This window comes from Spermophilus citellus, assembly GCF_964194105.1.
Source record: "Spermophilus citellus genome assembly, chromosome: 13".
Taxonomy (NCBI): domain Eukaryota; kingdom Metazoa; phylum Chordata; class Mammalia; order Rodentia; family Sciuridae; genus Spermophilus; species Spermophilus citellus.
In genome coordinates this window covers 95083559-95108314 of record NC_138193.1, presented here as the reverse complement: position 1 = coordinate 95108314, position 24756 = coordinate 95083559, and the positions used below count along the sequence as shown (strand labels likewise).

Sequence of the window (24756 nt, the reverse complement as noted above, 5' to 3'; positions counted from 1 at the left end):
TGGTCGTTTTGAGCTAATTTTTGTATATAGTGTGAGGTATGGGTTGAAGTTTATTTCTTTGTATAAGAAAGTGTCTTGATTTTTGACCACTTTTACTTAATACAACAGAATAGATTTATTTTATCCTGATAAGAAACTTTTTTACCAGTAAAGTATGCTCTAATCTGGTGGGCTCAGTGTTAGTGGTAAAGTTAGTAAATAACTCTTTTGCTACTTAGAGCAGAATGGACAACTTTTAATTGCTGGCCTGTGTTTTGTGTGTCTCATTCTTGCAGATTTCCTTCTTTCCAGAGTCGGGACAGCCAGAGTGCTTAAAAGATATGAGCCTGGAGCCAAAAAGTGGGGGGCGAGTTCAGAGGCGTTCTGCCAAGATAGCTGTATACCACTTGCAGGAGCTGGCCTCTGCTGAACTGGCCAAGGAGTGGCCTAAGAGGAAGGTGCTTCAGGACCTGGTACCTGATGATCGAAAGGTATGGTAGAGACTTGTATTAATTTTGGAAGCATTATGTTTAATATTGTGTTTACTGTACAGAAAAAATCCAGTGTACTTAAGTTTATGATAAGCAACATTTAGCTTCTTTACCCCTGGAGTTGGAGTATATCTGATTTAGCTTAAGTGTTTGGGGTCAGGTAAGGCTTAGCATAATAGTCTGTTTCTGAAGTTTCTCAAGTAGCCCTCTTAATTTTGTATTACTTCCAGAGAGAACCTGAATTCTCGGATTAGATTTTTGCTTAATCTTTGTCTAGTATGTTTCTGATTTGTTAGTTGAGATATAGTAGTTTACATTTAGTTTAGGTAAGTGGTTTCAATTTGGTTTTGTAGCACTAAAACTTCCTGCCCACCAAACAAAAGTTTATGCAAAATACCAGTATATAAGCCGGGTGCAGTGGTCCACACCTGTAATCCCAGAGATTTGATAAACTGAGACAGGAAGATCATAAGTTCAAGGTCAGACTCAGCAATTTAGTGAGACTCAAAAGCAACTTAGTGAGACCTTGTTTCAAAATAAAAAATAAAAGTGTTGAAGATATGGATCAATGGTAAAGAACCTCTGGGTTCAATCTCAGTACCCTCATCCCCTGCCCCCCCAAAAAAAAGAAAGAAAGAAAAACGACCAAAGCAGTCCATAAAATAACTTAAAAGCAGATCTGCTCTGGATAAACTGAGGGTCATGAGCCCAAAATTTATCTATTTGGCCTTCCCTTTTATACTTTCATTACTCCCCTACCTGACCCCTAGTATCCTTTTGAGGGATGCTAACCTGTTTGAAAGTCATTGGATTAGAATAGACCTTAGAAGAAGGAGCATCAGTCAAGAGGAGACAGAGGCCATAGACTCTGGGATCATCAGGGAACAGTTTGAGGGCATGTACAATATACAATTAAGGTCTTATTACTCTCCAGAGTATCATGAACAGTTTATATTTGGCCTAGGACATTGACTTATGTGACAGGAATGTTATGTCTTAGAAGAAATAAAGTCAAATCCTAGAATCTAACACACCTCTGTTTTGGTCAAAAAACCAGTCCTGTCCAAGGAATTGGATCTTGTTTTTAATATCAGAGCATCCTTTTTTGTTTCAAACTTACTTCTTTATTTTTTTTCCTCTTGCTACAGGCTATCTAAATTCAGTTTAAATGTGAACTTTGCACAGTGATGTGTATCTTGTGATATTACAGTCAAGTTTCACTGAATCTGGTATGTGGTAGGGATTTGAAATAAATATTTAATTCATTGATAAGATTTAATAGTCTTATTTAGCAGATACTCTCCTAAAATCACAAAACAGTTTTATATTTTTGACAGTTATGGGTAAAGGGCATTATTTTATTTTATAGCATAAAATTTAATTTTGAATAGATAATATGTATTCTACTGGTTCAAAAATTAAATGATGATAAACATTGAGCTATACCACTCTCACTCTCTCCTTGTTATGATTACCTCCTCTGATTGGCTTCTTGTGAATATTTCTAGTGTTTCTAAATATACATGTAAGCAATATGTATTTTCTCAAAAAAATTATTTTTTGGTACCACGGATTGAACTAGGGGCACTTAACCACTGAGCCACATCCCCAGCTCTTTTTTTCTTTTGAGACAGGGTCTTGCTAAGTTGCTGAGGCTGACCTTGACCTCTTTAAGTTGCCTCAGCCTCCAAGTTGCTGGGAATATAGACATGTGTCACCACACCCTGCTCAAAAGTTTTTAGTTTTGAAATAATTTTTAGATCTATAGACCAGTTTCATAGTATAGAGTTCCCATGCACTCTTTTTTTTTCATTATTATTTTTTAGTTTTAGGTGGATACAATATCTTTATTTTATTTTTATGTGGTGCTGAGGATTGAACCCAGTGCCTCATGCATGCTAGGTGAGCACTCTACCACTGAGCCACAACCCCAGCCCCCACCCCCATGCACTCTTTACCCAGCTTCCCCTAATGCTAACACCTTAAATGGCTATGCCACGGTATCCCACATTTTATTTAGTTATTGTATCACTTTAGTTTTCTTCAATTTATGGTTCCCCTCTTTGTCTCTATGTCCTTGATGCTTTTAAAGAAGACTGACTGGCTGTTTTATAGAATGTTTCCCCACTATGGATTTGTATGCTGATTTTGAAAGATCAGCTTGAGGATTATATTTTTGGCTATAATACCACCCAGGAAATATTGGCCTTCTTTATGCATCATTTCAGAAGGTATATGATATTGATATGTCCTTTTTTTTTTTTTTTTTTTTTTGGTTCAGGGATTAAATCCAGGATCTCATAACCACTGAGCCATATTGCCAGCCCTATTTTTTAGGTTTTATTTTGAGACAGGGTCTTGCAAGTCTGTAGGGCCTCAATAAGTTGCTGAGGTTGGTCTCGAACTTGCAATCCCCCTGCCTCAGCATCCTGATATGTCTTTTTATTGACAATAGTAACTAATCAATTGGGTAAGGTGTGTTTTTCAGATATCTCCAGGGTTAAATTAAATAATCTTCTCCTTAATTACTGGGTATTTTGTGGGGAGATTTGAGAATATGAGATATGTATCTTATCATACTGCCCACTTATTAGTTTATACTAATGATTTTTGCTTGTAACAAGTATTATTATAGTATTTACCTAACGAAGATTTTTTTGTTTCCATCATTTCTTCTACAATTATTAATTGAAATTTATATCATTATAGTCTTCATTCATTATCTCTGGGGGATTGATTCTGGAACCTCTCAGTTACCAAAATCTTTAAATGCTTAAGCCCCTTACATCAGGTGGCATAATATTTGAATAGAACCTATGTACGTCGTCCTATATACTCTATTTACTTATTTGTTTTTTAATTATTTTGGTGCTGGTTTTGAGCCCAGGGGCACTTAACCACTGAGCCACATCCACAGCCCTTTTTAATTTTTATTTTGAGACAGGGTCTCATGAAGTTGCTAATACCCTGGGTAAATTGCTGAGACTGGCCTCAAACTTGACATCCTCCTTCTTCAGCCTCCTGTAAGCCCCCTTGCTGGGATTACAGACATACACTACCTCACCCAGCCTCCTATAACTTTAAATCATCTCTAGACTAGTTATAATACCCAATATAGTGTAAGTGCTGTGTAAATAGTTGCTATAGTATGTTGTTTAGGGAATATTGACTAGAAAAATGTCTGTACATGTTCAGTACAGATGAAATATTTTTCTGAATATTTTTAATCTATAGTTAATCGATTCAGCACATGCAGAAGCTAAGGATGTGGGGGTGCCAGCAATATACTCATAGATATTTAATTTGTTATTTTGTATAATTCATTGTATTATTTATTTTGCCGCTCAAATTGTCCCAGATTTAGGTACTTTTGAAAAATATTTCAAGTGGGCCCCTGTGTCTCTTTGACATTCCCCTATCATTTTTTTGAACAGTTTTAAACTTTTTACACTATGCTCAGCTTGCATTTTTCCTGCCCCACATCTGGAATCAACCATTTTCCAAGGAACACTCCTTCCTTTTTAGAGATTATGTTTATAAACTAAGACTTTAGTGGTAGGTGTGCTCTTTCCTACTGGGCTTTCATTGTTTCTGGGCTTTCTTGGTACCTAGAGCTAAAAGGTATATATGTTTGTATATTTGTGTATGCACACAAAATCCCTATTTATTTCTATGCCTATCTGTATGTATATTAAAAGTCATAATACCTTTAATTCCAGTCAACACCTCAAATTTCATTCTAGTTTTCCTCTTCCTTATTTGTTACTCCTTTGTCCAAAAGGAGTTTTTATGAGATGGATGATCATATGTCTATATTTCCCTCTTTTTTTTTTTTGCACTCTGCTCAGATCTGACTCTTGTTATGTCCAGTATCACTACACATTTTCTCAAATCTAGTATGACATCCATTAGTTTCAGAATTGCTGACACATTCCCCTGTAGAGTAAAAGAATTACTGGAGAATGTTTACATGCAGTTTTTTCACCCTTAGCCTTATAAAATATATAGTAAAAGTACAGTTTTCCAAATTTACTTAGCTTGATTTTTTTTCTTCCTCACCCCCTTTATTCTACTCATTTGTAATAGGTTCATGTTTTATTCTATTATATTTGCGTTCTCCCACTTTTCCCCTCTTCCTCAATTTAAATCATTTATTTTTGTAGATTTGTGTAATATTACCATATTTCTAGGTCAGACTTAAAAAAGATATACTTCAAGAAGAGTCACTACTCCTTCCTCCAACTATTCCATTTCCATTTTCCTTTTCTTTCTGTCTGTTCCCACCCACCTTCAAAGATAACCAAACCCATTAGTTTCTGCTTATTCTTTCTAAGTATTTTAATGAGATGGATGATCATAAGTCTATATTTCCCTCTTTTTATTTTTCTATGTCTCTGACATTCCCCTATCATTTTTTTGAATAGTTTTAAACTTTTTACACTTTTTACACTACGTATACTATGCTCAGCTTGCATACCTACTCTGTGCTCTGGTTTTTTTTTGCACTCTGTTCTATTTCACTCAATAATATATTCCTAGAAATCACTCCATGTGTATTCACAGAGATTGTCCTCATTTTCTATTCTTTATTTCTTTTTTAGTTGTAGTTAGACACAATACTTTTATTTATTTTTATGTGGTGCTGAGATCTAACCCAGGGCCTCGCATGTGCTAGATGAGTGCTCTATTGCTGAGCCATACCCCAGCCCCTCATTGTCTATTTTTAAGTGCTACTTAGTACATAATTTTTATAACTAAGGTCGTTTATTGTATAAAAGTAATATTATATAAGTATTCCCCTTTCACCATAAAAGAATTTTAGATGGGCTCATTTGTACTAGCTGCTGAGAGAATAAATGCTTATAAATAATACTTACTCTCTGCTCTGGTTTAGCTTTACCAGGGCCTCTTTCAGCTACTTTCTTTCCCCCATTACCTCTCTGGGCTTTGATTTGCTTTTCTCCGAGTTCCAGTTCCTTTTAAGATACTTTATTGTTGAGTCATGGAGACTGCTTGCCAGAAGTAAAGCTCTTACCCAGGTGGACTGTGCAGGAACTGTCTCTGCCGGTGCTATCTCTGAAAGCTCCACTTGCAGTTGTTGTACATGTAACTCATGTCCAAGTATGTGAAAGGAGGTCTAGAAATTATTCTGCTTTTGCAGATAAGCAAAGATTACATGTTATGTTTCCTAGTTTCTTTGCATCTTTTAGATTGAACTTCAGTTGTTTTGTTTTAGAATTTAAAAAATATCAAAATTTAGCATGTTATAATTGAAGAATAGAAATACAGATTAAGGGCTGGGGCTGTGGCTCAGTGGTAGAGTGCTCGCTTGGCATGTGTGAGGCACTGAGTTTGATCCTCAGCACCACATAAAAATAAAAAAAAAAATTGTGCTCAACTATAACTAAAAAAAAAAAAAAGAAATACAGATTAACAGAGGAAAACATTAAAATCACCCCAAATTTGATTACCCAGAGAATACTGCTGTTAACATTTAAAAGTTTATGGCTTCTTTTTATCATCTACATATATGAATGACTATATGAATACATCTTTATAGTCCTGTCTCTTTTTTCCCTTCTTTTACGAGGTCTGGGGATTGAACCTAGGGGTGCTCTATCATTGAACTACATCCCTAGCCCTTTTTATTTTTTGAGATGGTGTCTAATAAAGTAGCCTAGGCTGGCCTGGAACTTGGGATCCTTCTGCCTCATCCTCTTAAGTAGCTGGGATTATAGGTGTGCACCACTGTGTTCAGCTCCTTATGCGTGCGCTCTCTATTGCTCCTCCTCCCTTTGTCGTCCTCCCTCAAATATTTTATTTCTATGTATATGCTCTACAGCTTTAAAAAAAAAAAAAGAACAGAAAAATGTTTTAACAACAATGAAGCTTTATATCCAAAAGTCTTAAGCCTAAATGAAGCCACTTATATTTGTCAGTTTTGGGTACTTTAGAGGGTCTTACATCTTAGATGTTTTTCTATATGAAGATAAACGTGGATTACTGAAATATATACCCTAAAGAGGTGGGTGTGAAGCTTTTGGGATATTTTCATTGGGAGTTGCAGTCCTGCAATAAAATGTTTCTTATCTTTTTTTTTTTTTATTGGTTGTTCACAACATTACAAAGCTCTTGACATATCATATTTCATACATTAGATTGAAGTGGGTTATGAACCCCCAATTTTACCCCAAATGCAGATTGCAGAATCACGTCGGTTACACATCCACAATTTTACATAATGCCCTATTAGTAATTGTTGTATTCTGCTACCTTTCCTATCCCCTACTATCCCCCCTCCCCTCCCCTCCCATCTTCTCTCTCTACCCCATCTACTGTAATTCATTTCTCTCCTTGTTTATTTTCCTATTCCCCTCACAACCTCTTATATGTAATTTTGTATAGCAATGAGGGTCTCCCTTCATTTCCATGCAATTTCCCTTTTCTGTCCCTTTCCCTCCCATCTCATGTCTCTGTTTAATGTTAATCTTTTCTTCCTGCTCTTCCTCCCTGCTCTGTTCATAGTTGCTCTCATTATATCAAAGAAGACATTTGGTATTTATTTTTTAGGGATTGGCTAGCTTCACTAAGCATAATCTGCTCTAGTGCCATCCATTTAAAATGTTTCTTATCTTCTAGTTAAAATATACTCGCCCTGGGCTACCTACCTTCAGCCAGGAAGTACTACACAAATGGAAGACAGATATCAAGAAGTATCATCGTATTCAGTGTCCTAACCAGGTAGTTCTTTCTCTTTCATTAATTCAGTAAATATTTCTGAAGCATCTGCTCTTGTTTTCAATTATTTATTCCTTCATAACAAAGCCCTTGAACTGTAGTGGCTTAAAACAACAGTTATTTTTATTTCTTCACAATTCTGTAAATGAATAATTCTTGTCAGATGAGCAGGCCAGTGCTCGGACTGGAATGTCCCAGATGGCTTCTTTGCAGTTGCATTCAGCTGGGAACCTGGCCCTCCATCTGGCCTCTCTTTTTAGCAGGATAGTTGGACTACCAGCAGGGTCACAATGACTGTTCTAAGAACAGGAAAGCAAAAGCTGCATATCTCTGAATGCCTCACTTTAAATTTTCACAGCATTACTTTCATGGCATTGTATTGGTCAAAAACATCACAGGGCCAACCCAGACTCAGAGGGAGGGTAAATAGACTGCACTTGGGCTGGGGATGTGGCTCAAGTGGTAGCGCGCTCGCCTGGCATGCGTGCGGCCCGGGTTCGATCCTCAGCACCACATACCAACAAAGATGTTGTGTCTGCCAAAAAAAAACCTAAATAAATAAATATTTAAAAAAAAAAAAAATAGACTGCACTTCTTGATGACAAGAGGGGCAGAGATTTTTTAGCCATCTTTAAGATTGTAATCACAACTATATAAGCAATACTTAGGAAGAAATAAATAAAAGGAGTAGGAGACACATTTGCACTACATAAAAAGGATTTTTAAAAAATCTAAACATGGAATTTTCTGTATTTCTGTTAAGTATCACAGAAAATACCAGGAAAAGAAATGGATTAAACTTTCCTGAACAATTTATTGACTTTCTTTTCTTTTTCCCTTTTTTTGGATCCACCTGTAGTCTTGGAGATCATATCCAGGGCCTCATGCATGCTAGTCAAGTGTTCTTCCACTGCACTATATTGGCATTCCTTGTTTTCCTTCATGCTTTTGTGACTCACATGTGGATTCATTTTGTGTTTGTTTTGGGGCACTGTATATTGATCTTCTAAATGTACAGTTGATCGTATAAATGGCCAGATTGCTAAGAGAAGGATGTTTTTGGTGTAGCCTTCACCTTATTCTTTTCTTTTTCAGGGTTGTGAGGCTGTCTACAGTAGTGTATCTGGCCTTAAAGCTCACCTGGGCTCTTGTACATTGGTTTGTAATTTTTTAAAATTAATATCTTAATATATCCTTTAAAATAGTCTGACATGGAAGAGAACTCAGTTTAGGTGAACAGCTAGTCATCCTGTTTACTGTTATCTTCAGAGGCTGCTTTAAAGGCTTCTGTGTTGCAAAAGCCTTGGTCTCATGTTGGATGGGATTCCAGGGTATGCTCAAGACACACAGAAGGCCAACATAGCTGTACACCATACTAAATAAAGGAATTTGGAGAAAAATACATGAGTTCTGAGTCCCTACCAGAGATTCCCTCTGAGCCTCTCCCACACTGGACCTGTTCTGTCTTATTGGACCTTAACTTTCTGAGGAAAAAAGCTACATGTACTTATCTGGATTGGTGAAGATCTTCCAAATCTATTTGAACTATATGGCCTCTGGGGATGGGAGATGGGATAGGGTGTCAGACTAACAGCGATTCACCTCACTGAATCTTTTCCATGTTGACCCAGGTGTCCTACAACCCACGAGCCATGGGAAATGCTGCCACTTTCCAATCTCATTCAGAAGTATCTCCTCACACAAAATGGAAACCTGAAGCTTCAGGAGGGGAGAGAAGTCTCAGTTGAAGCCAATAAGGGAGTTGTAGGCATCCCAACCAGATCTGTCCAGGAATGCTTAGGAGTTTGTCATCTTGATCCTAGTTTTTGAGTCCTTAAACTAGGCATTATGGATGGTATTCTTCTAATTCTGGATTTCCAAGGCACTGTTTACAGCAGTGGATTATAGTGGGAAGAATTGCATATTGGTGCTTCTGGTGAACTTGGGGAGTTTGCTCATTTGGGGGAAGAACAAAAGAACCTGAAAGTGAAGTGAAAGGAACCTGAGAAAGTACAAAAATGTGGCATGGTACATAATATAGAAGTAGAAAGACATCAGGTCTTGTTGAAGTTGGGGTAGGTGTTTGTATAGAATTGCATTAGGACAGATTTGCATTGGTGAGAGTCTAAGTTGGTTTTCCTAAACATACTGCTGTTTTGGATCTTTTCCTTTGCTCTAATAATATCTCCCTTTTCATCTCTAACAGTACCTGCACATAATCCAGATGTGTGTTCCTGAATTTACCAATAACTTTATTTTCTTTCTCTTTTGGAAATAGGGAAACTTTGTGGCTGGAAAATACAAGTGTCTTCTATGTCAGAAAGAATTTGTATCGGAGAGTGGTGTCAAGTATCACATCAACTCTGTCCATGCTGAGGTGAGGTCTCTGCTTTCCCATAGTGGTTTTGTAATCCTATGGACCTGATATGTAAGCCGCAAGAGAGGTGGACTTCGTCCCTGATTTTATGGTCTAGGACTGTCAAAAGAAAGTAACTATGGTACCAACTGAGACACTAAAGCTAAAATACTCTCTAAAATTAGACATAATTGTGTTTTTCTATGAAAATATATGAAATCACTATAATTGAGAGCATCCTTAAGCTCTTCTCTTAAATCCAGACAGATCAGGAATCGGGGAATTATGTTGAATTTACATGTTTGACATTATTGTTTCAAACAATCTCCATACATACTGTTATGCTTTCTGGTATTCTAATGTCTATTAGCAGCCTATTTTTCTATTTATTTGTGGTGCTGGGAATCAAACTCAGGGCTCATTCATGCCAGGCAAGCACTCTACCACTGAGCCACATTCCCAGCCCTAGCAGCCTATTTTTAATGCTGTTTAATATACTGCATAAAACAGCTGTAAAGGAGGGCTAGGGATGTGGCTCAAGTGGTAGCGCGTTCGCCTGGCATGCGTGCAGCCCGGGTTCGATCCTCAGCACCACATACAAACAAAGATGTTGTGTCCACCGAAAACTAAAATAAACAAATAAATATTAAAATTCTCTCTCTCTCTTTAAAAAAAAATTCTCTCTCTTAAAAAAAAAAAAAAAAAACCCAGCTATAAAGGATTATTGCAGATTCCATATATCATGTTAAGTGTAAATGATTCTTTTGATATGTATCTCTAAAAGATAAAAATTTTTAAAAACATATATCCACAAACATCATTATGCCTAAGAAGAGTTATAGTGATTCTTTAGTATCTTTTTTTTTTTAAGAGAGAGAGAGAGAGAATTTTTTTAATATTTATTTTTTAGTTTAGTTTTTTTAATATTTATTCTTTAGTTCTTGTTGGTATATGGTGCTGAGGATCGAACCCGGGCCGCACGCACGCCAGGCGAGCGCGCTACCGCTTGAGCCACATCCCCAGCCCGATTCTTTAGTATCTTCATATATTGAGTCATTATTTAAATTTCCCATAATTGTCTTGTTTTATCCCTTCAGAATTGGCTTATTCAAATCAAAATCTAATATTTGGTCCATATACTGCAATTTTTTGCTATTATCTAGAGCATTTGCTATTGTAATAGAAATGGAATGTGAGCCATGTATATAAAGTTTTTTAGCAGCTGCATTTAAAAATATATAATTAAAACAGGTAAAATTAATTTTAATACTTTATTGAATCCAGTATATCCACAATATTATTTTTAACATGGTCATCAATTAATAAATTATGAATGAGATATTTTCATTTTTTTCATGCCAAGTCTTGAAATTTGGTGTAAATTTTTCATTGAAAGATTATTTCAATTTGGACGGACCGCATTTCAAGAGCTCATTAGCTACATGTGGGCAGTGGCTGTTCAACCATGCAGGTCTAGAAGCTTTTTTCTGGTTGCCATTTACTGGTTGGAGAAACTAGATCATTCATATTCTGGATTTTGCTGATTGCATCCTCTGGTGGTATTCTTCTATCCTAGCTGTTTCATATAAATTGATAGTTAGATCTGGAAGATTGATGACATCACTGATTAGATTCAGTTCTTTTTGTATTCTTTTACATTTTTGGCAAGAATACTTTCTAATTTGATTTCATATCCCTTACCCATTAATTTTTTTAATATTTATTTTTTAGTTACAGGTGGACACTATCTTTTTTTAATTTTTTATTCTAGTTTGTTATATATGATGGCAGAATGCATTATAATTCATGTTACACTTATAGAGCACAATTTTTCATATCACAATATCTTTTATTTTATTTTATGTGGTGCTGAGGATCTAATCCAGTGCCTCACACATGCTGGGTGAGCGCTCTACCTTTGAGTAACAACCCCAGTCCTACCCATTAATTTTTTAAACTGAAGCTCAGAGAGGTTAAGTAACTTGCCTATAGTTACATAACTAAAACAGAACTGGGAATTGCACTGAGGAGCACTGGCTGCATAGTTCATGTTCTTGGCTGGTGTGGTGGTGCATGCTTGTAATCCCAGCAGTTTGGGAGGCTAAGGTAGGAGGATTGCAAGTTCAAAGCCACCTCAGCAATTCAGTGAGGTCCTAAGCAACTTAGTGAGATCCTGTCTCAAAAGGAAAAATAAAAAAGGCTAGGGATGTGCCTCAGTGGTTAAATGCCCCTGGGTTCATTCCTCTGTGGCCCACCCCACCCACACCACAAAAAAAGAATCATGTTCTTGTTCACTACACTGTCATGAAATAAAAATCTTCTGTGGCTCAGTGCTTTACATCTCATCATGAGATTTATACAAAAGAATGAAATGGGTGGGATGATGCTCAATAAAAAGACTTTGTAGATCATTTACTAAAAGTACCCAGAATTGGGGCTATAGCTCAGTAGCAGAACGCTTGCCTAGCACATGTGAGGCACTGGGTTCGATCCTTAGCATGGCATAAAAATAAACAAATAAAATAAAGGCATGCTGTTCATCTACAACAACAACAAAAAGTATCCAGAATCATGTATTAGGTTTCTTCAATTTAAAATATAAAGTTCTGGGGTTGTAGCTCAGTGGTAGAGTACTTGCCTCCCACATGAGGCCCTAGGTTTGATCCTCAGTACCGCATAAACATAAATAAAAATAAAGGTATTGTGTCCATCTATAACTAAAAGAATATTAACAAAAATAAAATATAAAGTTCTAAGGTATGACTCTGTATACCTGTTTCTTCCTTACTATTTTATGCCCACACTTTTTCTTTCATTCTTCCTATACCCCTTCTGTATGTTCTTTCTGTGTTTCTCACTAGATGACTTTTCTGTTCTGCCTCTCTAGGATTGGTTTGTTGTAAATCCAACAACCACCAAAAGCTTCGAAAAGCTGATGAAGATAAAGCAGCGGCAGCAGGAAGAAGAAAAGCGGAGGCAGCAGCACAGGAGCAGAAGGTCTCTTAGAAGGCGGCAGCAGCCTGGCATTGAGCTTCCTGAAACTGAGCTGAGTCTTAGAGTAGGGAAGGATCAGAGGAGGAATAATGAGGAACTGGTCGTGTCGACCTCCTGTAAGGAATCAGAGCAGGAGCCAGTGCCCGCACAGTTCCAGAAAGTAAAGCCCCCAAAGACGAATCATAAACGAGGAAGGAAATAGGCAGTCAGTGAAAGTGCTCCTAGGAGAGTGAATGTGATGCTCTTGTCACAGGGAACTATGTGGGGAGGCCTGAGTGGTGGGGCTGAGCGAAGATGCTTTCAGCTATTCGTGTAAGGCTGTGACTTTCTCAGCTCCTTTCTCCTGTGTAAATTTCATTGTCTTCTCTACTAACTCACTTTCATTCTCCCTCTTTCCCCTTTTAGTAGGTTTTCCTACTATTCCTCTTTGGAGTCCTCTTGTTTTTCTCTTCTCTTGCCCAAAGAGCTCCCTCTTAAGGCCAAGTATATGCCCCTCTTGCCCTATTCAAGATTAAGAAACCTGTTTGGTTGTCTTTTCCTTCCTGGGGTTTGAATGTTCTTAGAAGCTCCATTGATTTAGTAGCCATTCTATCATCTAGCTTATAAAACAATTCCAAACTAATTTTTTAAAACCATACTGGTTTATCATTTTGTATTTGTGATATTGTTATAGAAGCTAGAACTGTTGTCACTTATATAGTAGGTTACCCTGTCCTCTTGGGAAGCAAAACTTTATGGAGGCTGTTGTGTGTCCTCAGTATGGTTTTAGGATTGAAAGTAAGAAAAGGACTTAGCAAGAAAAAGCTAGAACCTCCCTCCACTGGTTATACTGGGAAATCTTTCTACCAGGTAGCAGTGACTAACTAGACCCACAGGCATGAAAAGCAGCCTTAGGAGTAATGTGGCCCAAACATTAAAATGACTAGAAAGAAAAAAGTAGAAGCAATAAATACTGCTCCAAACTTTCTGGGGCCTGAAGTCTCATCTGTTGCAATGATGCCCTCCTGAAGCTTGCTTTTGCTCCCTTGATTCTAAGGATTGAGAAATGTCACAATGCCCCTGACACAGTAGCCTACTGCTCCTGGTAATGCCATTAAGATTGGAAATCATGGTGCACATTCCTTCTGCCCTGGATTTTACCTCACTTGTTAGTCTATAATCCTGCTAAGTCCTCATCCATTCCTTTAGACAACCCTGTGTCTGAATTTTCTGAGAATATTGTCCTTCTATCCTCTTTTATATATGAAGTTCTATCCTCTTTATATTCTGACACTTTGACACCAGATGTAGATATTAATCTGGAGCTGGAAAGTAAAGTTCTTTTTCTGTACCTCATACTTACCTGGTAATGTTTAATGGACTCTTCCCCTTTGAGGGTGGCTTTCTCTGGAGCATTGGTTAGAGCAGCATTGTGTTTCTGGATCCTCTTTCCCCTTTTGCATAAAATGTTGGTCTTATATATTCTTGCCTATTTTGTGGCATATGCCACTTAAAAAATTAGACTTGATGTGGATGAATACTACCTTTCAAATTCTGAAGGCTATTACCACCCTTTAACTCTGTTGTTTGTGCTCCTCTGAATAGCTTTAACATGTGGGCTTTTGTGAAGACCACTTTCAAACAAGGGAGCATTGAAACCTGGATTAGACACTGCCAGAATAGGTAGTTTTGAAACAAGTGAAGGAAATGGAATGTCTACACTACATTTTTATTGGTAGTTGCATCCTTAAAACCTTTCAGTAGATGAGGGTTGTCAGGGAGGAGAAATGAAGAAGCTATGTTAATTTCTGGTGAGTAAGACTTGGGGAATGTTTGGCAATGACAAAAGAAATAAATGGCTCTCACTTAGAATGATGTTTCCAGTTGTTTTTTGATTTCGACCTGGACCTGCTGCTTGACTCTTTGCTGGTGCTGTATGTGGGGCTAAGAAGATGGCTGGAGGTGGGGATGAGTCTGAAATAAGTCCATATGCAATTGTCTCAGTAGTTCTATAACTCCTCAAATGAAGAATTTGAGGCTAAAGTGAAATGATACAGGAAATATATTGTCCTGTTTCATCCAGGCCCCTTGTAGTACTCCTATTCTGTTTGCTTCTCAAGGTTGAGGATCAGCAGGAGTCAATATAGATCATCCTCATTACACTACTCAGTTTTTAAAAAAAAATTCATTACAGTAACTAAGTTTGGCGGTATTGAGTATATCTAGGATGTTTAGTAGTATAAACTTTCATGCTCAATTTTGGAGTGTTAATTGGCCTAATCACTTTGAAAATGATTTGGCAATATCTAGTAATAATATAATCCTGAGGCTGAACAGCTTTGGTCCTGGGTATAGATAGAGAAGTTCGTTTTGCTCACTTTAGCAAGAGAGTTGAACAAGGTTGATTATTGCAGTACTGTTTACAATAGAGAAATATTGAAAATGTGTATCAGACTACCTATCCACCTAAATCTGCTCTCATCTTCTGAAGTTATAGGCCTGTAGGACAAATGGCTAGACTGCTTTTTCCACTTTCCTGTCTTCTGGCAGTAAAGGGCTTGCCAGTTGAGTTCCCTCTATGGAATGTGAGTGTAAGTGATAGGTATCACCTTCCAGGCTAGCAGTTTGAAGACAGTAAGTGTACCTCTAAGCTCCCTTTCCCCTTCTGCTATCTAGACACAGATGATGTTGGGGAGAACATAAAATGGAAGATAGTTGACTCCCTGAGTCACCCTGTGAAGGAGAATCATTTGCCAACCAAGAACATTTATCTGAGACTGTTATGTAAGCAAGAAATAAATGTGTATTTGAGACATTATACATTCTTGGGTCTTTTTGTTAGTCTACTATAATATATAACCTTGTCCATCAAGAAGATGGATAAATTGCAGGGCAGTTACACAGTGGAATGCAAGCTATAAAATTAGCAAGGGCTTCTTGTTATTATGAATAATTATCTCAAAAGTGATGTCTGGTTAAAATAAGTTACAGATACTTTGTACTGATTACATAAGGTTTAAAAACATGGAAAACAATGTTCTACAGTATTTTTTGCTATAAATATGAAAACATGCACAGGAATGTTAAACACTATATTTGGGATAGTGTTTCTGGAATCTAGAGGGACTTCAACTGAATTTGTAATTTAAGGTTGTGACTTCCAGCTTTCTATATATATTTTTTATATTTCTGTAATATTTTTTTTAATTTTTTAAAAAATTTTTAGTTGTTGATGGGCCTTTATTTTATTTTTTATTTTATTTTTTTTTTGAGAGAGAGAGAGAGAGAGAGAAAGAATTTTAACATTTATTTTTTAGTTTTTCGGTGGACACAACATCTTTGTTTGTATGTGGTGCTGAGGATTGAACCCGGGCCGCACGCACGCCAGGCGAGCGCGCTACCGCTTGAGTCACATCCCCAGCCCAATATTTCTGTAATATTTAAAAGATAGTTGATACCAAAAAGAATACTGTATTCTACCTCCTCTTTGTTATTTATTTATTTATTTATTTTTGTGGTGCTGGGTAATGAACCTTACCACTAAGCTACATCCCCAGCCCTTTTTTGAGATAGGGATCACTAAATTATCTAGGCTGGCCTTGAACTTGTTTTTTTTTTTTTTTTTTTTTTGGTACCAGGTATTGAGCCCAGGAATGCTTAACCACTGAGCTACATCCCTAGCCTGTTTTTTTTTTTTTATGTTGTTTTTTTTTTTTTTTTTTAAATTTTGCAACAGGATCTCATTAAGTTGCTCAGGGCCTCACTTAAATTGCCGAAGCTGGCTTTGAACTTATGATGCTCCTGCCTCAGCCTCCTGAGCTACTGGGATTACAGGTGTGAGCCACTGCCCTGGCTTCTTGTGATCATCTTGCCTCAGCCTTCCAAGTATTATGGGATTATGGACAGTGCCACTGTGCCCAGCTTACTTCCTTCTTAAAAGGGAACCCTTAAGAAATTTTACTTCCGATTTATCTTAATCTTTTTCTTTCACCCTCTAGTCACTTCTTACCCAGCAAAAGGTACCACTGTGTATCCAGAAGCTGCAGCCCAAAACATACTTTTTGTCTCTTAATAGCTTCATCTTCTTTTGCCTATATTCTTTAATCATTCCCCAACTATACTTGGGCCACATGCACCTTTCTGTTCTTTGTACTTAATAAGATTTTTCTGATTTTAGGGCCTCTGAATCACTGTTACCTCTGCCTGGAATGTTTTCTTCCCCAGTTGTTTGCACTGTAGACTTTGTCATTCAAGTCAGCCTAATTTTTATCTCAGACACTTTGTATAATATAATCACCCTGTTTAATTTTCCTCAGATAAAAAGTAGATTGACATCTTAGTTGGCCAGCCTACTGCTCACATTGGGGTATGAATTTCAAAGTATTTTACTAGGTTAGATTCACCCTTACATGTCAGGCCCTTGTTCTGAAAGGAATGGCCACGAACAATATATTAAATCCATTCTCTGGAATGATAATAAATTAAAATACTGAGATCAGATGGAAGTTACCCATTCCTGAATGAAGAAGATACTCAGGACTGCAATGGCAGAAGTGAAATTAATAGCAGAATAGTATAAATGTAAGATCCTAATAAGTATTTTCTAACTATCAGCCTGAGAGATATGTCTTCCTTTTTTTCTTTTTTAATATTTTCTAGTTGTCAGTGAATCCCTTCCTTTAAATGCAGTGCTGAGGATCGAACCCAGGGCCTCACATCTGCTGGGCAAGTGTTCTACCAGTGAGCCACAACTCCAGCCCCTTCCTGGGGTTTTTACATCCACAGAAAATAGAGCTTTCAATTTGTCTTGAATCTCATGCCTACAAGTTCAGACTTTCTGTATTTTGGCTCACAAGTAGGGATATTTAGGTGAAGGCAACTACATGTGTCTAAAGTCCTAATTTCTGAATTAAAACTAGTTTTATTATTTGCACACTAGTATAAATAAGACATAGAAGTGGAAAATAAGAGTGATGAGGTAAAAAAAAGTCCAGTTATTGGAATAATAAAAATCAGTGTATAAATTATAAGTAGGCTTTTATTTTTAGTAAAAACATTGTTTAATAATAAACTACATACTTAATAAAATGTTAAAACCAGAAGTTAAAGGCATATTGAGGGAGAATTTTTTAAAATTTAATTTTAAATGAATTTATTTTACATATGAATGAACCCGAAAACTCAGAAATTTTGAAGTTTTTCTGGAAAATATAAAGTTGATTATATCTTCCATTAGAGAAGCAATGTTAAAATATGGGATCATACTCATATGTGCAAGGATTCACATTCCAATAAATCACTGGTCTAGCCTCAGTCAAATGCAAAAAATACAATTCCTCTAAAAGAAAGTCTACACTAATTTAAAATAAGAGTCCTAGTTCTAAATGAGCATAAATATATGGAACATACACATTACAAAGGAACTTTGTGTACCACAAGTACATATGTAAGAAAAAACTCATGACCTGAAATACTTAGAATTTTTGTCATCTTTAGAATTTCAAATGCTGCTACAGAAAATAAATGGAACAAGACTCAAAAAAGAAAAAAGGTATCCAAATATCTTAATACTTTTAAAACAGTATTTTAAATTAGTCTTTTAAGGTAGTTTATTTTTTGTATTTATGACAGACTGAGGCTAGACCAGTGATTTATTGGACTGTGAATCCCAGAACAGAGTATGATCCCATATTTTAACATTGTTTCTCTACAGGAAAATATATTCAACCTTGTTTTAGAAATTGTAGTGATGAAAAATATCAAAATGATTTTCCACAACGGATATTTTAGCCTAGTAATCTGCAATCCAAAAGCCTTCCTAGTATGTTTATGTAGTAACTAAGAATATTTGCTCCAATTCTTATTTCATGTTATTTTAGGAATTACTTTGGATTTAATTCTAGCTTTGGTGCTGATAGGGCTCAATGTGGTCTTTGTAGCACCTTCTTCTTTTGGGCACCAGTGAGGCCTTGCTTGCAGTCTTTGCTTCCCCCTGATTAAGCATTCCTGATACCACTGTTCCTGCTCCAGCAGCTGCTTCTGGTTTTCTAACTGGCTTCGAGCAGCCTTCAACTTCTTGGATACCTCGAGTAGCTGCAGTAATTCCTCCTGTAACTGTAGGTTCTCTTTGTAGACCCCACGGCAGAACTCAAAACTAGACTTCTGTGCTATGGACTCCAAGGTCTGTGCCTTAATAAATTTTTTTCTCTCTCCTGACTGCTGCTTGTATGGATCAGTCAGTTGCTTCTCCAGGAGTGCTTTTTGCTGGAGGAATTGCAAGTGTGCTTTCTGGTCCTTTAGTGGTGTTTCAGCTTTGATTTTCTCTTTCTCCTTTTCTAAGGACTCTATTCTCATGTCCTGTTTCTCCTTTATTTTTGAAATGTTCTTCAAGGCCTTCAACTGCTCTTTTAAATTGGCTTGTGTCTTTTTCCCCTGCAGTTGTTGTGCTTTAAGGTCTGAAGTTTGCTTTGCATATTTGGAGGATAATTCTTGTCTCCTTTTTTCTATCGCCCCACATTTTTGAAAATACTCCTTCCAGAGGTCTTCATGTAGCTGTCTACAGTGCTTATTTTTCTGGGCTAGGTATTCCAGAAAGAATTTGCTGTCAGCTTCAACAAGTAACTTTTCCTTTTGTAGTGCTCTGCATTCCTCCAGTACCAGGTCCCTGCGGATTTGAACTTCCATTTCCTTGTTTAGCTTCTTCAGTGCCAATACTGTCTTTCCTTTAACCCTTTTCTCCCACTTTGTTAGCTTGTCTGGTGTGAAAAATTTATGTAACATACTTAGATATGTTGATGTATGAGGACTCATGTGGGTCTCAGCAAACCTGAAGAACAAATGAGACATTTGTCAGTGACAATTTCGGAAATAAAAATAAACAAAACCCCCACACAATTGTCCTTTATTCCTAAAAAAACCCAAAAAACAAAAAAAACTCTTCCAGCACCTATTATATTCCAGACACTATGCAAGTTATGGAGGAAACAACTAAGTGTAGAGATCAGTAATGTAGCTTACAATCCTCAGAGATGTACTCCCTACAGTCCCGGGAGGTATTAGGTCAATTTTAAAAAGGGGAAAACAGGTTCAGGAGTGTAAGTGATTTGCCCAAGACTTAATGCTGTTAGCAAGTAGCAGAGCTTGGGTATGAAATACTGACCTTAGGAGTTACAGAACACTGTAGAAGCTACAAAGGGTCAAAGAAACAAACGGGTTGATGGGACTATGAATAATTTTCTCAGCTCTTTGATCATATTTCCCGTTTCCAAGAGCCCTTCCGTGCAAACGAAGCTACCTCTCTATATACCTACCTACCTGCTCCCGGAATCCAAGCGTTCACTAGGGCAACTCTGTAATTCAGTGAGGGTGACTGCGGAAGATCGAGCGCTAGAGTCAAGGGTCCGGCGCGGCTGGAAGCTTTCATATACTGGAGGTTCTCGTGATCGTTTCTTTCGGTGGTCATTGAGACTCTGCTGTACCCGGCAACTCCGGAGATCACACACTGCCATACTTGTGGCTGGTACAGATATTAGCAGTTTAAGCACCTCAGGGGACAAATGAGGCCTAGCAGCCGCCCCTCTAGCAGTTTGGTATCCCGCTGCTTTGGGGCAGACAAAGAGGTGCTCGCTTCTCGTTTTCGAACACCGGGAGTCCTGCCCGTGAGATGCCATCTCCTCTAGCCCTCCTGGGACTAGGGCTGTGCCCCTCTCAGTTCCTACTCGACAACGTCAGTGCCCTCTTCCTGGCTACCTCCAGTCCTCCTCTAGTTTGTCCAACGTCCCCACCTCCCCGCCACTGTCATTAGTTGGCTCCAGCGGGGTCGGACGCACAGAACACGCTCTCGCGTCCGTCCCAGCACCTCAGCCCTCGGTTTTCTGCGAATTGGATTCTTTGCACAATCGCAGTCTCGAACATCGCGGAAGACTCTCTAGGAGGGCAGCGTCTCTATGGTGGGGTGGGCGGGGCCAGGGGAAAGATGGCGGCGCCCGTGGCAGCGGCGGATTCCGGGACTTCGGGAACTCCTAATCTCCCTGTGTGTCTGTTGGTGCTGGGAATGGCAGGTTCCGGAAAAACCACTTTTGTACAGGTGACATATATGGCACGGTCTTTGTAGGGTCGCACGCGAGGTTGCCTGTGGCGAGTGGAAGGCCAAGGAAAAAGGGAGGTCTCTGGATATTTGGAGAGTGCTGGCGCGTGGCTTTCAGGGGACTTCCTATATACTCCACTTCTTTCTTCTGCGAAGTCTCAGACCCTAGCCTCCACCTGCGTACCTCAGTGCCTGATTAGTTCATTTTATCATGTTTTAAATTATCCTGCTCATAAAATTGCCAACTTTTTGAAGGCCGGAGCTTATGAGTAGCTAGAGATTAATACACAGCTAGCACAGGTTTTCAGTGAAAAGTTGCCAAAGCATTATTTCTTGTGCACCTCATGTTCTAAGCAGTGAAAATGAAGTTGACAAGGTTCGTGCTCTCATGTTAACGTTTTCATGAAGAAGAAAACCGTAATGTGCATCCATAAGTGATCTAGAGCATGGGAGGCACTGTTCGATGGGGAAAGGGTAGCATTTGAAATGAGAATTGAAGTTGTGGGGTGGACATAGCTTGTGGATATTTTAGGTAGAAGGAAATAGTGCCGAAGTTTTCAGGTAGAGTGGATAAAAGAGTGGAAGTCCTCTCTGGTTCCCCTTACCCCTTTCTTCATCTTCCTCCAACCCTCTGCGTATTTCTGCAGAGGCTTACGGGACACCTGCATAGGCAAAGCTGTCCACCTTACGTGATCAACTTGGACCCAGCTGTACACGAAGTCCCCTTTCCTGCCAATATTGGTGAGTAGACCGTCCCAAAACTTGTATGAAGTGCCTAAAAAAAAATTAAAAGCTTCCATCCTGAAAATCTCAGTGCCTTCAGCTTCCTTCCTCCCTCCCTTCCCCCCTTTCCCCCTTTCTCCTTTGACTTGATTTCCTGGAGTCCCTAAACAACAACAACAAAAAATTTTGATACTAGGAATTGAACCCAGAGGTGTTTTACTGCTAAGCTATATCCCCAGCTCTTTTTATTTTGATACAGGGTCTTGCTAAGTTGCACAGGGCTTTGCTAAATTGCTTGGAGCTTGTGATCCTCCAGTCTCAGCTTCCTGAGTTGCAGGGACAACAGGCTTGTGCCACTGTGCAGGGCTAGGCTTGTTCCTTATTCACATTTTTCTCTGTTTACTCCTTCCTCTTTCCTACATTTATTTGTGCCCTTCCCATTCATCTTTATCCCTCCCCTCTTTCTAACCCTAGTGTGCCAGGTTATTGTAATTTGGGAAAGTGAAATGACACAAAGTCAGTCCATTGGAAAAAAAAATTCAGTTTAATAAACATCTATATCATAAACCTTTCAGTTGACTTTAGTACATAGACCTTTTCCACTTAGTTCCTTTTCTCAAAGTTTATCAGAGTGTACGAATTCTTTTGCTATTGTTCACTCACTAATCTTTAGGACCTTTTTTCCACTCCCAAAGTTACATGGGAAAATGTGTGTATATATGCATCTCTGCATTGTTCTGAGGAGAGGCTCCCAATATTCATCAGATTTTTAAGAGGAGTTTGTGACTATAAAAAAGATTAAGAATAGATGTTGGATGTGGTTGTGCACACCTTTGAACTCTGACTCAGGAGGCTGATGCAGGAGGATCACAGATTTGAGGCCAGCCTGGGCAACTTAGAAATAACCTTTCTCAAAATAAAAAATAAAAAGGGCTGGGTAAGTAGCTTAGTGTGGAACACCCCTGGATTCAAGCCCAGTACTAAAAAATAGAAAAAGAAAAAGAAAAAAAGAGAATAGGTGAGTGGTTCAGTGTGATGATTCTTGATAAGATCCAGTAGTTCTGATTTTTAAGCTATTATTGTGTGATAAATCTAATGTTCTCCCTTCTGATGAAGCCAGAATTTGACAGGCTGGTAGGAGAGGGTCAGATCTGAGAACAGAGGAATTGAAATGTTAATTCTTTCAGAGCCCTTCCTCCATCCTCTCTAGATAACCTACCCCTGTTCCAACCTGTTGCTAAAGTAACCTGTCCCAGGAATTGCCCTTCCCTACTGGGAGTTATAAATTTGTAAATTAATGTGTTCTGGGCTGTTCCATCTGCTTCTCACCTTTTGATCATCCCACCTAGAGCATCTCTTGGTTCCAATCACTTACTCTGGAAAGACAGAGATAAGGGAAAGAGAGCAGGAGAACAAAGGAAGTCTAGGACATATAAAAAAGGCAGAACTGCCTGGCTTCTTGGGAAGTGGGATACCAGTATACCAGCTATGGCCCTCTTCTCCCTCTTGGGAAAAGTCTGTGTTACCACTTTTTAAATAAACCTTGCATTATATGCTTGCCTTGGTGTGCTTCTCTAATATTTTACTTCAACATGTGAGGGAGCAGTGAGGCAACCAAGGTATCACTGTCACTTCTTAATCCTATTAAGCTTCTTGACCCCAAACATAACATATAGAGGAAAACTTTATATTAAAAAGCAGATATGATTTGGAGAAGAGTTGGGGAAAACATTTCTTATCTTCTCACTTAAAGGGTAGAATTTTAACAGTTGATGGGGGAAAACTATAGGCTGGTGGTTAGGTTTAGGTAGTTATTAGTGGGTTCATTTTTAAAAATCTTGTCTGTATTGTCTTTGTCACCAGGAGGCAATTAATTAGTAACAAATGTTTTTTTCTTGACTTTAGCTTCTCTTTTTCTGGGCATAGGACTACTGATATTTAAATCGTATAACTTTTCACCTTGTTTAAGTCTATCTCTACCATAACTTGAGAACTCCTAGGTAATGTTTTTCATGGGTTACTTGGCAGTTGTCTTTTGTAAGGAAGGAAACTAGGATAGAAGTAGAGAAATTAGAAAAAAAGAATGTGGAAGAAAAACTCAAAAGGTTAGTTTTAATTTCTTGCTGGTAGGGAAGGTGGTAATAGGGCAACTTTTGTCCTTCTTTTTTTTTTTTATTGATTGTTCAAAACATTACAGAGCTCATGATATATCATCTTTCATACATTAGACTCAATTGGGTTTTGAACTCCCATTTTTACCCCAAATACAGATTGCAGAATCACAACTGTTACATACTCACATTATTACATAATGGCATATTAGTGACTGTTGTATTCTGCTACCTTTCCTATCCCCTACTATCCCCCCTCCCCTCCCCTCCCCTCCCATCTTCCCTCTCTACCTCCTCGGCTGTTGTTCAATTCTCTCCCCTTTTTCCCCCCCTCCCCCTTGCCCCTCATAACCTCTTATAATTTTGTGTATCATTGAAGGTCTCCTACCATTTCCATATGCTTTCCCTTCTCTCTCCCTTTCTCTCCCCCCATTCGTCTTTGTTTACTATTAGTCTTTTCCTCATGCTCTTCCTTCCTGTTCTGTTCTTAGTTGCTCTCTTTATATCAAAGAAGACATTTGGCATTTGTTTTTTAGGGCTTGGCTAGCTTCACTTAGCATAATCTACTCTAAAGCCATCCATTTCCCTGAAAATTCTATGATTTTGTCATTTCTTAGTGCTGCATAATACTCCATTGTGTATAGATGCCACATTTTTTTTATCCATTCATCTACTGAAGGGCATCTAGGTTGGTTCCACAGTCTAGCTATTGTGAATTGTGCCGCTATAATCATTGATGTGGCCGTATCCCTATAGTGCGCTCTTTTAAGGTCCTCAGGGAATAGTCCGAGAAGGGCGATAGCTGAGTCGAATGGTGGATCCATTCCCAGCTTTCCCAGGAATCTCCATACTGCTTTCCAAATTGGCCTCACCATTTTGCAGTCCCACCAGCAGTGTACAAGTGTACCCTTTTCCCCACATCCCCGCTAACACTTATTGTTGTTTGACTTCATAATGGCTGCCAATCTTACTGGAGTGAGATGGTATCTTAGGGTGGTTTTGATTTGCATTTCTTTGATTGCTAGAGATGGTGAGCATTTTTTCATGTACTTGTTGATTGATTGTATGTCCTCCTCTGAGAAGTGTCTGTTCAGGTCCTTGGCCCATTTGTTGATTGGGTTGTTTGTTATCTTATTGTTTAATTTTTTGAGTTCTTTGTACATTCTGGATATTAGGGCTCTATCTGAGGTGTGAGGGGTAAAAATTTGTTCCCATGATGTAGGCTCTCTATTTACCTCTTTTATTGTTTCTCTTGCTATGAAAAAACTTTTTAGTTTAAGTAAGTCCCATTTGTTTATT

General features: G+C 38.2%; 3 protein-coding genes across 12 annotated transcripts in view; 2 read left to right on the top strand and 1 right to left on the bottom strand.

Moving 5' to 3' along the window:
- ZNF512 (zinc finger protein 512) overlaps window positions 1–14412 on the top strand; it is a 32653-nt gene extending 18241 nt beyond the window's left edge. For all 8 annotated transcript variants that reach the window (XM_081265298.1, XM_081265297.1, XM_081265296.1 and 5 more), the window contains 5 exons: window positions 276–470; window positions 7110–7211; window positions 8304–8366; window positions 9487–9585; window positions 12452–14412. In XM_081265298.1, the coding sequence (XP_081121424.1) occupies window positions 276–470; window positions 7110–7211; window positions 8304–8366; window positions 9487–9585; window positions 12452–12760 (768 nt within the window). In that variant the 3' untranslated portion in view covers window positions 12761–14412. The remainder of the gene's footprint in view (window positions 1–275; window positions 471–7109; window positions 7212–8303; window positions 8367–9486; window positions 9586–12451) is intronic.
- A 2518-nt stretch (window positions 14413–16930) lies between these two features.
- Window positions 16931–20443, bottom strand: CCDC121 (coiled-coil domain containing 121). 2 transcript variants are annotated; one of them, XM_081264229.1, is made up of 2 exons: window positions 19852–20443; window positions 16931–19363 (listed from the first exon to the last, which is right to left on the bottom strand). In XM_081264229.1, the coding sequence occupies exons 1-2, from the start codon at window positions 20205–20207 to the stop codon at window positions 18403–18405; spliced, it is 1317 nt and encodes a 438-aa protein (XP_081120355.1). In that variant the 5' UTR covers window positions 20208–20443; the 3' UTR covers window positions 16931–18402. The 2 variants fall into 2 exon arrangements, with proteins under 2 accessions (XP_081120355.1, XP_081120356.1); XM_081264230.1 differs by having other exon boundaries at window positions 19848–20131.
- Window positions 20444–20466: 23 nt separating this feature from the next.
- The window catches only part of GPN1 (GPN-loop GTPase 1), a 30002-nt gene continuing 25712 nt past the window's right edge, over window positions 20467–24756 (top strand). The window contains exons 1-2 of one of the 2 annotated variants that reach the window (XM_081264233.1): window positions 20467–20623; window positions 21271–21364. In XM_081264233.1, coding sequence (XP_081120359.1) covers window positions 20513–20623; window positions 21271–21364 — 205 coding nt within the window. In that variant the 5' untranslated portion in view covers window positions 20467–20512. Of the gene's footprint in view, window positions 20624–21270; window positions 21365–24756 lie in introns of those variants that run through there. The other variant, XM_081264234.1, reaches the window with a different exon arrangement.